Here is a 16,575-nt window from a genome sequence, read left to right on the forward strand (position 1 = left end):
GGCATACTGCAACTACTTCTTCAAGTTGTAGATATAAAACGTGTAAATATAAAGACAAGTATGCCTATATGCTAACATATAGAAACAGTTAGGCTATCGGGAGCGTTAAATAACAGTTTTCCTAAGGATGTGGGGACAAAAACATGCACACTTTTGGGCATGAGTTTTTGAGGATGGAATCATTGAAAAAATATGCCAAATAGCCTTGCGACACGCACACCAGACACCCCCCTCTGAGAAACGTTTTCTCCTCCTCCTCCCTCTCTCTCTCTATTCGTGCGTAAAAACGCACAGCCGGCTTGCTTGACCGTTGCTGTTGCTCAAACCTTGACCGTTGCTGTTGCTCAGTTCGCGCCACTGCCCATCCTTCAGGTTGGGAGCCGTGACGTATTTACTGACAGGGACACGCGAGTTTTCGCGCCGGTGCTCTATTTGCTCGCGAAGGCACTATTTGGGGAGATAAACCGAACCAACCGTCCCGTTCCTTTCCGTTTTACCGTTTTGCGTCAACAAGTTCACCTCCAGACTCAGTCTGTGTCTGTCACCGGGAGGGAAATAACGGGACCGCTGCTCTCTCCTGCTTCACAAACTCAACAAAGGAGATTTATTTCCATGAAACTCTTGATTTTTTTTAAACACCGGTGAAAACCCGAATCGGAGCGCGCAGAGAATGATGGCACGCCGCATTGACCGAAATCTGGTTTCTTTGTCCATGTTTGGATACTTGGTTTGGCTAACGGTGGTTTCTGTCGTTCACGCTGACGGTAAGTTTTTCTACATAAATTGTGACACCCTGTCCTATTGTAACGGTGTCGGGTGGTTACCTGTGGCGCCGAGCTGTCAACATCTGGGGTCTTGCGCCCAACTGGACAGCAAAGAGGGAGTGGAACCTCTACCTTTAAGGCTGGGACTTTGAAGGACAAACTTTTCAACCAACATTCAGAAACATATGCTACTATTCCAACCTGGTTTTCAAAGTAAAACTGGGGCATACAATTGAACAGCTCCGCTACCAAAAGCTTATACGTTACGCATGAACGCTACTTTGATTAACCTTTGTGAACAGGATTCTGACTTGGTGTTGGGCTGGTAGTCAGTTTCTCTCTCTCTCTCTCTCTCTCTCTCTCTCTCTGCAGTGAAATATGAAGGATTTGTGTGTCTATCTGCACTCGCTCATACAGACACACACAGCTTTCTTTGGCCTTATGAATTCTAAAAGATTAAATGTAATGATGTAAAGATGTAAAGATTTCTCTATGAAATGAAAAAAGCTCAATACATTTTAGTTGTAAAGTTTATTTGAGATGTTTTGTGTGTCATGCCAAAGTAGCCCTATTTATTTAATTATGACATTTCTTTGAAATCTGAACATGGACAGCCTAACTGTCATAGTGAAGCTGTTGATGATGATGATGATTGATGATGGTCTCTGTATAGGGATAGTCAATGCAGGGTGTGTATATCGAATCCTCCTTCCATAATGTCACTAGGGGGCACTAATCCTAATATGCTGCTGATATAGTACAGTATGATCCAAGATCAGCCCTGCTGTTTGCCTCCCAATGGAATGGAATCAGATAAGATGATCCTGAATCTGTACTGTAGTTATGATCACTCTTTACTTTGGAGAGATCTTGATGGGGGAAGAAAATGAATCAAAGTTACTTTACAATATTACTTTGTGTGGAAAGTAACATGTTATATGTAAGCAATAAGGCCCGAGGTGGTGTGGTATTTGGCCAATATACCACGGCTAAGGGCTGTTCTTATGTATGACGTAACACGGAGTGCCTGGACATATATCACAAACCCCAGAGGTGCCTTATTGCTATTATAAACTGATTACCAACGTAATTAGAGCAGAAAAATTCATGTTTTGTCATATCCGTGGTATACGGTCTGATATACCGCGGCTGTCAGCCAATCAGCATTCAGGGCGAGAACCACCCAGTTTATAACACTAGTTATATTGCTTTGTGTTACTTTCATGGGAAGAAAAAAAAACATGTCGGAAGGAGCAATGCTAGCCTGTGTGCTCTAACGAAGATAGTCTACTTACTAACTCAGGTTTTTCACTAGTTTCTCCTTTCATCTGTGGCGATGCTTTCCTGTGCTAGTCTACAAGTGCTACTCTATCACACGGGCTGCTTAATTAGTTATATATAGTGTAATCTTACAGATTTCCTATCTTTTCATTCAAAATCTTTTTCTCAAGCAGCCAGTTCTGGTTATAGACCACACTTCCACATACCCATAGAGATGTATAGAAGGCACACTTGCCACTAAACAGGAAAGCCCTCTATGGGCTCTTCTATCACAGAATCGATCAATGGCAAAGATCAGAGGTGTGGCCTCTATACATTTCTATAGACTAAATTACGAAACAATTAGGGATCGGATCATGGAAACACGTGCCTGGTAGAGATATGATTCTGAAATATACCTTCTACACTGATTAACAGTCCATAAATGACCTTTAAAGACAGTGTTACCAAGGTATCTGCTGTGTTCCTGTTGTAAAGGTGTTCTTTCCCCAGGTCGTGTGTTCTTATTGGACCAGAGAAACACGTCTGACTCCGGGGGATTGGCTGAGGCGGAACATGCGTGTGCTTCCCATGATGCCCGGCTGGCGTCAGCCGAGGAGCTGCGTCATGCCGTGGTGGAGTGTTCCTTCTCTCCCTGCACACGAGGATGGCTGGACGGGGGCAGCGTGGGGTAAGACACACACACACTGACATGTTTTAGGTGCGTCTGGGTGTGGCCTGTATCCGGACTGTCAGGCCGTGTTAGATATGTATGTGTGCTGCGTGTTGGGCTAAACAGTTTTGTGTGTGAAACAAGACACACGTTTAGAGAAGAAAAGCGACAGAGGAGAAAGATTTAGGGGAAAGAAGGAGAGAGAAGGAGGGAGGGCAGAGAAAGCCTCCTCTGTTCTTCTCTAGAGGGGGAGGGAATTCTGAGCCAGGGTGTCATGCTGACAGCCACCTCCATTTACACATTTATCTCCACAGCAACATGACACACAGCTCCCAGAGAGAGGGAGAGAGAGAGAGACGTCTATAGAGAGAGAGAGACGTCTAGAGAGACGTCTAGAGACGTCTTTCTCTCTCTCTCTCTCTCTCTCTCTCTCTCTCTCTCTCTCTCTCAACAAAAGTGAAATAAACAATACAAAATTAACAGTAAACATTACACATAAAGACATTCAAATGTCATATTATGTCTCTATACAGGGTTTTAATGATGTGCAAAAAGTACAAAAGGGAAAATAAATACAAATACATTTGGGTTGTATTTACAATGGTGTTTGTTCTTCACTGGTTGCCCTTTTCTCGTGGCAACAGGTCACAAATATTGCTGCTGGATTGGATTTGATTTCAAATTCTTTGTGGGTCTGTGTAATCTGAGGGAAATATGTGTCTCTAATATGGTCATACATTTGGCAGGAGGTTAGGAAGTGCAGCTCAGTTTCCACCTCGTTTTGTGGGCAAAGTGCACATAGCCTGTCTTCTCTTGAGAGCCAGATCTGCCTACGGCGGCCTTTCTCAATAGCAAGGCTATGCTCACTGAGTCTGTACATATTCAAAGCTTTCCTTAATTTTGGTTCAGTCACAGTGGTCAGGTATTCTGCCACTGTGTACTCTGTTTAGCATCAAATAGCATTCTAGTTTGCTCAGTTTTTTTGTCAATTCTTTCCAATGTGTCAAGTAATTCTCTTTTTGTTTTCTCATGATTTTGTTGGGTCTAATTCTCTCTCTCTCTTTCTATCTCTCTGCTTTGACCAGTTCACACCCTCTTCCTAGGTTTCACAGCTTATCAATCATCTATCACTCATCTATCTCTCTCTACATCTTTATGTGGGTTCATCTCCTATTCCTCCTCTCCCTCTCTCATCCCTCTCTCCCCCTGAGTAAACTGACTGTTATCCACCACTTTCCTCACTAACACACCAATACAGAGCTTTACACCAGACTAAATACTTAGATATTTAGATATTCAACAGAGCTAGGCAGGTAGGAAATTTTCTTTATATCAGAAAGGGAAACACACTGTCTTGAGAGACTGATTCAAGTGTGTATTTGTGTGTGTGTGTCTATGTACTTGCATATGTGAGTACTCATGTACTGTCCCTTATATTGTGTGATGTCATATATCCACCCAGTTCTAGTGTACAATACAGGCTATCATGTAATGGAGCCTACCACTCAGATATATGGACCGTATGTATGGACGAGATGTATGGACTGTATGCATGGACTAGGTGTATGGACTAGATGTATGGACTAGATGTATAGATTAGATGTATGGACTGTACGTATGGACAAAATTTATAGACTGTGTGTATGGACTAGATGTATGGACTAGCTGTATAGACTGTATGTACGGACTAGATGTATGGACTAGATGTATGAACTGTATGTATGGACTAGATGTATGAACTGTATGTACGGACTAGATGTATGGACTGTATGTATGGACTAGATGTATGAACCGTACGTATGGACTGTATGTATGGACTAGATGTATAGATTGTATGTATGGACTAGATGTATGGACTAGATGTATGGACTAGATTTCTGGACTGTATGTATGGACTAGATGAATAGACTAGATGTATAGACTAGATGTTTGGACAAGGTGTATGGACTAGATGTATGGACTCGATGTATAGACTGTATGTACTAGATGTATGGACCAGATGTATGTACTAGATGTATGGACCAGATGTATGGACTAGATGTATGGACCAGATGTATGGACTAGATGTATGGACCGTACGTATGGACTGTATGTATGGACTAGATGTATGGACTAGATGTATGGACCGTACGTATGGACTGTATGTATGGACTAGATGTATAGATTGTATGTATGGACTAGATGTATGGACTGTATGTATGGACTACATGTATGGACTAGATGTATGGACTGTATGTATGGACTGTATGTATGGACTAGATGTATAGACAAGGTGTATGGACTAGATGTATGGACAAGGTGTATGGACTAGATGTATGGACTAGATGTATGGACTAGATGTATAGACTGTATGTACTAGATGTATGGACCTGATGTATGGACTAGATGTATGGACAAGGTGTATGGACTAGATGTATGAACTGTATGTACGGACTAGATGTATAGATTGTATGTATGGACTAGATGTATGGACTAGATGTATGGACTAGATTTCTGGACTGTATGTATGGACTAGATGAATAGACTAGATGTATAGACTAGATGTTTGGACAAGGTGTATGGACTAGATGTATGGACTCGATGTATAGACTGTATGTACTAGATGTATGGACCAGATGTATGGACTAGATGTATAGACTGTATGTACTAGATGTATGGACCAGATGTATGGACTAGATGTATGGACCGTACGTATGGACTGTATGTATGGACTAGATGTATGGACTAGATGTATGGACCGTACGTATGGACTGTATGTATGGACTAGATGTATAGATTGTATGTATGGACTAGATGTATGGACTGTATGTATGGACTACATGTATGGACTAGATGTATGGACTGTATGTATGGACTGTATGTATGGACTAGATGTATAGACAAGGTGTATGGACTAGATGTATGGACAAGGTGTATGGACTAGATGTATGGACTAGATGTATGGACTAGATGTATAGACTGTATGTACTAGATGTATGGACCTGATGTATGGACTAGATGTATGGACAAGGTGTATGGACTAGATGTATGGACTAGATGTATGGACTAGATGTATAGACTGTATGTACTAGATGTATGGACCTGATGTATGGGCTAGATGTATGGACTAAATGTATGGACCGTACGTATGGACCCTATGTATGGACTAGATGTATGGACTAGATTTATGGACTGTATGGACTAGGTGTATGGGCTGTATGTATGGACTAGATGTATGGACTAGATTTATGGACTGTATGTGTGGACTAGATTATGGATTGTATGTATGGACTAGATTTATGGACTGTATGTATGGACTAGATGTGTGGACTAGATGAATAGACTAGATGTATAGTCTAGATGTATGAACAAGGTGTATGGACTAGATGTATGGACTCAATGTATAGACTGTATGTACTAGATGTATGGACCAGGTATGGACTAGATGTATAGACTGTATGTACTAGATGTATGGACCAGATGTATGGACTAGATGTATGGACTAGATGTATAGACCGTACGTATAGACCGTATGTATGGACTAGATGTATGGACTGTATGAATGGACTAGGTGTATGGACTGTACATATGGCCTAGATGTATGGACCGTACGTATAGACCGTATGTATGGACTAGATGTATGGACTGTATGAATGGACTAGATGTGTGGACTCTACGTATGGACTAGATGTATAGACTGTATGTATGGACTAGATGTATGGACTTGATGTACGGACTAGATGTACGGACTGTATGTATGGACTGTATGTACGGACTAGATGTATGGATTAGATGTATGGATTGTATGTATGAACTAGATGTATGGACTAGATGTATGGACTGTATGTATGAACTAGATGTATGGACTAGATGTACAAACTGTATGTATGGATTCTATGTATGTACTAGATGTATGGACCAGATGTATGGACTAGATGTATGGACCAGATGTATGGACTAGATGTATGGACCGTACGTATGGACTGTATGTATGGACTAGATGTATGGACTAGATGTATGGACCGTACGTATGGACTGTATGTATGGACTAGATGTATAGATTGTATGTATGGACTAGATGTATGGACTGTATGTATGGACTACATGTATGGACTAGATGTATGGACTGTATGTATGGACTGTATGTATGGACTAGATGTATAGACAAGGTGTATGGACTAGATGTATGGACAAGGTGTATGGACTAGATGTATGGACTAGATGTATGGACTAGATGTATAGACTGTATGTACTAGATGTATGGACCTGATGTATGGACTAGATGTATGGACAAGGTGTATGGACTAGATGTATGAACTGTATGTACGGACTAGATGTATAGATTGTTTGTATGGACTAGATGTATGGACTAGATGTATGGACTAGATTTCTGGACTGTATGTATGGACTAGATGAATAGACTAGATGTATAGACTAGATGTTTGGACAAGGTGTATGGACTAGATGTATGGACTCGATGTATAGACTGTATGTACTAGATGTATGGACCAGATGTATGGACTAGATGTATAGACTGTATGTACTAGATGTATGGACCAGATGTATGGACTAGATGTATGGACCGTACGTATGGACTGTATGTATGGACTAGATGTATGGACTAGATGTATGGACCGTACGTATGGACTGTATGTATGGACTAGATGTATAGATTGTATGTATGGACTAGATGTATGGACTGTATGTATGGACTACATGTATGGACTAGATGTATGGACTGTATGTATGGACTGTATGTATGGACTAGATGTATAGACAAGGTGTATGGACTAGATGTATGGACAAGGTGTATGGACTAGATGTATGGACTAGATGTATGGACTAGATGTATAGACTGTATGTACTAGATGTATGGACCTGATGTATGGACAAGGTGTATGGACTAGATGTATGGACTAGATGTATGGACTAGATGTATAGACTGTATGTACTAGATGTATGGACCTGATGTATGGGCTAGATGTATGGACTAAATGTATGGATCGTACGTATGGACCCTATGTATGGACTAGATGTATGGACTAGATTTATGGACTGTATGGACTAGGTGTATGGGCTGTATGTATGGACTAGATGTATGGACTAGATTTATGGACTGTATGTGTGGACTAGATTATGGATTGTATGTATGGACTAGATTTATGGACTGTATGTATGGACTAGATGTGTGGACTAGATGAATAGACTAGATGTATAGTCTAGATGTATGAACAAGGTGTATGGACTAGATGTATGGACTCAATGTATAGACTGTATGTACTAGATGTATGGACCAGGTATGGACTAGATGTATAGACTGTATGTACTAGATGTATGGACCAGATGTATGGACTAGATGTATGGACTAGATGTATAGACCGTACGTATAGACCGTATGTATGGACTAGATGTATGGACTGTATGAATGGACTAGGTGTATGGACTGTACATATGGCCTAGATGTATGGACCGTACGTATAGACCGTATGTATGGACTAGATGTATGGACTGTATGAATGGACTAGATGTGTGGACTCTACGTATGGACTAGATGTATAGACTGTATGTATGGACTAGATGTATGGACTTGATGTACGGACTAGATGTACGGACTGTATGTATGGACTGTATGTACGGACTAGATGTATGGATTAGATGTATGGATTGTATGTATGAACTAGATGTATGGACTAGATGTATGGACTGTATGTATGAACTAGATGTATGGACTAGATGTACAAACTGTATGTATGGATTCTATGTATGTACTAGATGTATGGACCAGATGTATGGACTAGATGTATGGACCAGATGTATGGACTAGATGTATGGACCGTACGTATGGACTGTATGTATGGACTAGATGTATGGACTAGATGTATGGACCGTACGTATGGACTGTATGTATGGACTAGATGTATAGATTGTATGTATGGACTAGATGTATGGACTGTATGTATGGACTACATGTATGGACTAGATGTATGGACTGTATGTATGGACTGTATGTATGGACTAGATGTATAGACAAGGTGTATGGACTAGATGTATGGACAAGGTGTATGGACTAGATGTATGGACTAGATGTATGGACTAGATGTATAGACTGTATGTACTAGATGTATGGACCTGATGTATGGACTAGATGTATGGACAAGGTGTATGGACTAGATGTATGAACTGTATGTACGGACTAGATGTATAGATTGTATGTATGGACTAGATGTATGGACTAGATGTATGGACTAGATTTCTGGACTGTATGTATGGACTAGATGAATAGACTAGATGTATAGACTAGATGTTTGGACAAGGTGTATGGACTAGATGTATGGACTCGATGTATAGACTGTATGTACTAGATGTATGGACCAGATGTATGGACTAGATGTATAGACTGTATGTACTAGATGTATGGACCAGATGTATGGACTAGATGTATGGACCGTACGTATGGACTGTATGTATGGACTAGATGTATGGACTAGATGTATGGACCGTACGTATGGACTGTATGTATGGACTAGATGTATAGATTGTATGTATGGACTAGATGTATGGACTGTATGTATGGACTACATGTATGGACTAGATGTATGGACTGTATGTATGGACTGTATGTATGGACTAGATGTATAGACAAGGTGTATGGACTAGATGTATGGACAAGGTGTATGGACTAGATGTATGGACTAGATGTATGGACTAGATGTATAGACTGTATGTACTAGATGTATGGACCTGATGTATGGACTAGATGTATGGACAAGGTGTATGGACTAGATGTATGGACTAGATGTATGGACTAGATGTATAGACTGTATGTACTAGATGTATGGACCTGATGTATGGGCTAGATGTATGGACTAAATGTATGGATCGTACGTATGGACCCTATGTATGGACTAGATGTATGGACTAGATTTATGGACTGTATGGACTAGGTGTATGGGCTGTATGTATGGACTAGATGTATGGACTAGATTTATGGACTGTATGTGTGGACTAGATTATGGATTGTATGTATGGACTAGATTTATGGACTGTATGTATGGACTAGATGTGTGGACTAGATGAATAGACTAGATGTATAGTCTAGATGTATGAACAAGGTGTATGGACTAGATGTATGGACTCAATGTATAGACTGTATGTACTAGATGTATGGACCAGGTATGGACTAGATGTATAGACTGTATGTACTAGATGTATGGACCAGATGTATGGACTAGATGTATGGACTAGATGTATAGACCGTACGTATAGACCGTATGTATGGACTAGATGTATGGACTGTATGAATGGACTAGGTGTATGGACTGTACATATGGCCTAGATGTATGGACCGTACGTATAGACCGTATGTATGGACTAGATGTATGGACTGTATGAATGGACTAGATGTGTGGACTCTACGTATGGACTAGATGTATAGACTGTATGTATGGACTAGATGTATGGACTTGATGTACGGACTAGATGTACGGACTGTATGTATGGACTGTATGTACGGACTAGATGTATGGATTAGATGTATGGATTGTATGTATGAACTAGATGTATGGACTAGATGTATGGACTGTATGTATGAACTAGATGTATGGACTAGATGTACAAACTGTATGTATGGATTCTATGTATGGACTAGATGTATGCACTGTATGTATAGACTGTATGTACGAACTGTATGTGTGGATTCTATGTATGGGTTGTATGTATGGACTAGATGTATGGACTGTATGTATGGACTAGATGTATCCACTGTATGTATGGACTAGATGTATGTTTAACGCAATGCACACATCTCATTGTGCTCCTCTTCTGATAAGGTTTACTGATAAGAGAACACTGCAAACTGGTCAAATAAAATAAAATTTAAAAAAATTAAATTAAATAAAAAATTAAAATAAAAACCTTTTTTTTGTAAACTGTTTAAATCACTTAAACGACATGTACAGTACGTTAGCTTTTTGAACTTAAACCCCCTGTTTACCTCAGTTTACTATGTTCAGTTCAGAAGGTTTTTCACAACAGGGTGACACGTTGTGTGTGTCGTGAGTCATCATCAACAGGAAGGTGTCAGAATCAGGAGGTAGACCTCACCTTCCTTTCTTTACCTCATTCCTTACATACATACACATACACACACACACACACACACACACACACACACACACGTTATTCGATAAGCCCCTAGTCAACTCTTAATTTTAGAGTGATGTCCGTTCTACGAATTGTGTTCCTGTTGCATTAAGACCCTCTGCTATAGTTACATAATCTACAGACTACTCCTAAGGGTAACCACACACACACACACACACACACACACACACACACACACACACACACACACACACACACACACACACACACACACACCTTTGCACCTCCTTCCCACCTGTCACTCACACATCTGGCTGCCACGGTGACCAAACAAAACACAGAGACAAATTTAGACTGCACACACACATACATAAACAGTGAAAGCACACACACAATCCTGCGGCTCTTTCCAGTAATGTTATGTAATTTAAGGTGAAGGTGGCTTGTGAAGGACTGTAGACACAGCAACAGGGGACACAGACTCCCACAGATTCACAAAACACGCACACACACAGCCTTGCGTCTTGTCTTTTCGCAGACCCTGTTGGGTTTAGTCTGAAAACAGTCTCTCAGTGTTTTCTGTCTGTCTGACTGGGTGTTTCTCTTTTGGGTCATTTGTCCTTATAAGCTGATAGAGAGACCAAAGTAAAATGGTAGTAGAGTATGAGTCAGACACACACACACACACACACACACACACACACACACACACACACACACACACACACACACACACACACACACACACACACACACACACACACACACACACACACACACACACACACATAGAATTACAGCACTGGATTGTTTGGATTGTTGTGTATCATCAGCAGGGTAGGACTTCATGTTATACTTTATGTTGATATTTGACTATCAGTGAGGAAACGTTTTACACTGATGTGTCCCACTCCCAAACCACCCAACTAATGTATATCCTATGTCTACAGATGTCGGATCTTTATTTAATCATTCTTTTTTTGCGGAAATGTTTCCTGCACTTCGGGAAATTAAAATGAGATTGAAAACCCGCAGTTCTCCTTCTCTCCATGAAGGGGAGGTCAAGTCATCCAGACTAGTGCCAGCTCTCGCTGCTAAAAGCACCAGACAGAATATGAATAAATGTCCTACTGCTACTGTCGGTCATAATACTGCGACATTCAAATGTACAAACATGTATCTGAAATGCAGCCGTACACATCAACAACCAGTGTTTTATATCGCTTGATAACACAAATGACATATTGGTCTCCACTACCACATACAAGTGTCAAATATATCCAAAATGCAGCCGTACAGTATGCTACACCAAAATTAAAGCCTACTGTAACCTGTGTGGTTCAAAATGAATCCCACACAGGCCTATAATATCAGATGTAAAGACAAGATGACATTTAGAATAGTTAGGTAGCACAATGGCGCATGAAAGAGACCGACTCTGATTTTGAAACCAAAATATGCAACCCATGATTTTAGAGATCTACAGTATATATTATCAAAAAAGAGGACATCTTAAGGGTTCTAGCCCCTGCCTTCAGTGAGCACATTGACCACATATAGGCCTACCGTGCCGGCGTGACTTTGATTATTGGCCAAGCGCAAAATTCCCTCAATTGACTTGATTTAGTTACACATTTCAAATATGGACAGTCCAGGGATAGTTTACCCCCGATCTGGATAAGAAATGACGATACCAGACACTTTTATTTTAAAGACAGTTGTATTTAATGGATGAGATAAATAGGAAACAAATAAAATAACAACAGTAGGCTACACCAACATTAGTTTCCATTCATACAAAGTGCCACAGTAGAGTTGCCATGGTAAACTTATTTATTTTATTCTTGTTAAAAAGATAAATCGCCCTCAGTCTGTTCAAAAAGGACTAAGTTGTTCCGATGACAATACCAACCAGAGGGCGAACGAAACTTGAAGGATTTCGGTTGCAAGCAGGACTTAGGGTAACACCGGAGCGATAATGAGGTAATGAGTTGACCAACAATGGTTGCAATTGAGATGAGCTGTGTGGGTGAATTTAGCGCATGCGATAATCTAGTGCCATCGATGGTTGCAATAGGCTCCTTGTTATTTTATTATATTCCAATGAATTCTGTAGGCTATCCATTGTCAGATAATGGAAAGTGTTGAAAGCGACTGTTTGTGTTTCCCTGGTTGAGTTCGGCCATCAGTTGATTGACAGATGTAGGCCTACTGTAGAATGATATATTTTCCTCCCATGTGGATGCTCGCCCACGTTTTATAGTTAGGGTCTGTCAGTATAGTTGTGACCTTTAGTGTGGTTGGCCCTTACATAGGTGACATTTCCATTGCTAAGCAGTTGTGTGCCAGCTGCACTACTTTCAATTTGATGTCTTGATGCATGTATTGTGTGGCTTTAATATTTCATTTCATAAAGCTGTCAAGATGTTTATGCATTTGAGCCTATCCAAAGACGATTTCATTGAGCTGAGATTCGAACTGTAGCCTGCCCCCTAGCGGTGATTCTAAATATTTCTTCAGATATTCAAATCCTCCTGCTCCAGGATTATTTTACTCCTGCGACTGAATGTGTCAAATAAAGATCCGACATCTGTAGATGTAGTGTCCCATACCTCTATCAGGGCTGCTGATATAGCAGGATATACTGTGCATTCGGAAAGTATTCAGGCCCCTTGACTTATTCCACCCTTTGTTATGTTACAGCCACGTTTACAGAAGTATTCAGACCCTTTACTCAGTACTTTCATGAAGCAGCGATTACAGCCTCAAGTCTTCTTGGGTTTGACACTACAAGCTTGGCACACCTGTATTTGGGGAGTTTCTCCCATTCTTCTCTGCAAATCCTCTCATGCTCTGTCAGGTTGGATAGGGAGTATTGCTGCACAGCTATTTTCAGGTCTCTCCAAGATGTTCGATTGGGTTCTGGCTGGGCGACAGGATATTCAGAGACTTGTCCTGAAGCCACTCCTGCTTTGTCTTGGCTGTGTGCTTAAGGTTGTTGTCCTGTTGGAAGGTGAACCTTCGCCCCAGTCTGAGATCCTGAGCGCTCTGGAGCAGGTTTTCATCAAGGATCTCTCTGTACTTTGCTCCATACATCTTTCCCTCGATCCTGACTAGTCTCCCAGTCCAATGCAACTGAAAAACATCCCCACAGCATAATGCTGCCACCACCATGCTTCACCGTAGGGATGGTGCCAGGATTCCTCCAGACATGACACTTGGCATTCAGGCGAAGAGTTCAATCTTGGTTTCATCAGATCAGATCATTTAGTTTCTCATGGTCTAAGAGTCCTTTAGGTGCCTTTTGGCAAACTCCAAGTGGGCTGTCGTGCCTTTTACTGAAGAGTGGCTTCCGTCTGGTCACTTTACCATAAAGGCCTGATTGGTGGAGTGCTGCAGAGATGGTTGTCCTTCTGGAAGGTTCCCCCATCTCCACAGAGGAACTCTGGAACTCTGTCACCTCCCTGACCAAGGCCCTTCTCCCCCGATTGCTCAGTTTGGCCGGGCAGCCAGCTCTAGGAAGAGTGTTGGTGGTTCCAAACATCTTCCATTTAAGAATTATGGAGGCCACTGCGTTTTTGGTACCCTTCTCCAGATCTTTTCCTTGACACAATCCTGTCTCGGAGCTCTACGGACAATTCCTTTGACCTCATGGCTTGTTTTTGCTCTGACATGCACTGTCAACTGTGGAACCTTATATAGACAGGTGTGTGCCTTTCCAAATCATCAACCACAAGTTGTAGAAACATCTGAAGGATGATCAATGGAAACAGGATGCACCTGAGCTCAATTTCGAGTCTCATAGCAAAGGGTCTGAACACTTATGTAAATAAGGTATTTTTAATTTTTAGTACATTTGCTAAAATGTCTAAAAACCTGTTTTCACTCTAGATGTAGTGTCCCATACCACTTTCACGGCTGCTGATACAGCAGGATATATAGGAGGTTTGGCTGATAATGTACAGTGCCAGTCAAATGTTTGGACACACCTACTCATTCGGGTGGCTCCCGAGCGGCGCAGCGGTCTAAGGCACTGCATATTAGAGTCACTACAGACCCTGGTTCGATTCCATGCTGTATCACAACCGGGTGTGATTGGGAGTCGCGTAGGGCGGCACGCAATTGGCCAAGCGTTGTCCGGGTTAGGGTTTGGCCGGGGTAAGCCGTCATTGTAAATAAGAATTTGTTCTTAACTGACTTGCCTAGTAAATAAAGGTTAAATAAAATGAAATAACATACATGGAAACATGTAGTAACCGAAAAAGTGTTAAACAAATCAAAATGTATTTGTATTTGGGAGTCTTCATCTGTGCCTAGATGACAGCTAGGCACACTCTTGGCATTTTCTCAACCAGCTCATGAGGTAGTCACCTGGAATGCATTTCAATTAACAGTTAAAAGTTCATGTGTGGAATTTCTTTCCTTCTTAATACGTTTGAGACAATCAGTTGTGTTGTGACAATGCAGGGGTGGTGTACAGAAGATAGCCCTATTTTGCAAAATACCAAGTCCATATTATGGCAAGAACAGCTCAAATAAGCAAAGAGAAATGACAGTCCATCATTACTTTAAGACGTGAAGGTCAGTCAATACTGAAAATGTCAAGAATTTTGGTAGTTTCTTCAATTGCAGTTGAAAAAACCATCAAGCACTATGATGAAACTGGTTCTCATGAGGACCGCCACAGGAAAGGAAGACCCAGAGTTACCTCTGCTGCAGAGGATACGTTTATTAGAGTTAACTGGCTCTCATGAGGACCGCCACAGGAAAGGAAGACCCAGAGTTACCTCTGCTGCAGAGGATACGTTTATTAGAGTTAACTGGCTCTCATGAGGACCGCCACAGGAAAGGAAGACCCAGAGTTACCTCTGCTGCAGAGGATACGTTTATTAGAGTTAACTGGCTCTCATGAGGACCGCCACAGGAAAGGAAGACCCAGAGTTACCTCTGCTGCAGAGGATACGTTTATTAGAGTTAACTGGCTCTCATGAGGACCGCCACAGGAAAGGAAGACCCAGAGTTACCTCTGCTGCAGAGGATACGTTTATTAGAGTTAACTGGCTCTCATGAGGACCGCCACAGGAAAGGAAGACCCAGAGTTACCTCTGCTGCAGAGGATACGTTTATTAGAGTTAACTGGCTCTCATGAGGACCGCCACAGGAAAGGAAGACCCAGAGTTACCTCTGCTGCAGAGGATACGTTTATTAGAGTTAACTGGCTCTCATGAGGACCGCCACAGGAAAGGAAGACCCAGAGTTACCTCTGCTGCAGAGGATACGTTTATTAGAGTTAACTGGCTCTCATGAGGACCGCCACAGGAAAGGAAGACCCAGAGTTACCTCTGCTGCAGAGGATACGTTTATTAGAGTTAACTGGCTCTCATGAGGACCGCCACAGGAAAGGAAGACCCAGAGTTACCTCTGCTGCAGAGGATACGTTTATTAGAGTTAACTGCACCTCCGATCGCAGCCCAAATAAATGTAAAAGTAACTGACACATCTCAACATCAACTGTTCAGAGGAGACTATGAATCAGGCCTTCATGGTCAAATTGCTGCAAAGAAATCACTAAAGGACACCAATAATAAGAAGAAACACAAGCAATGGAAATTAGACCGGTGGAAATCTGGCCTTTGGTCTAATGAGTCCCATGTTTTTGGTTCCAACCGCGGTGTCTTTGTGAAACGCAGAGTAGGTGAACGGATGATCTCTGCAGGTGTGTATCAGGTATGAAGGTAAGAACCAGATGTAGACAACGTCGAATTAACAATGGTTTAATAATCCAACAGGGGCAGG

The 16,575-nt window shown here is 41.5% G+C and overlaps 1 protein-coding gene across 1 annotated transcript in view; it reads left to right on the forward strand.

Annotated features, from left to right (window-relative positions):
* Positions 1–327: 327 nt before the first annotated feature.
* Positions 328–16,575, forward strand: part of susd5 (sushi domain containing 5) — a 29,780-nt gene continuing 13,532 nt past the window's right edge. The window contains exons 1-2 of the mRNA XM_021572444.2: positions 328–764; positions 2,538–2,715. Coding sequence (XP_021428119.2) covers positions 671–764; positions 2,538–2,715 — 272 coding nt within the window. The 5' untranslated portion in view covers positions 328–670. The remainder of the gene's footprint in view (positions 765–2,537; positions 2,716–16,575) is intronic.

This window comes from Oncorhynchus mykiss, chromosome 18 (assembly GCF_013265735.2).
Source record: "Oncorhynchus mykiss isolate Arlee chromosome 18, USDA_OmykA_1.1, whole genome shotgun sequence".
Classification (NCBI taxonomy): domain Eukaryota; kingdom Metazoa; phylum Chordata; class Actinopteri; order Salmoniformes; family Salmonidae; genus Oncorhynchus; species Oncorhynchus mykiss.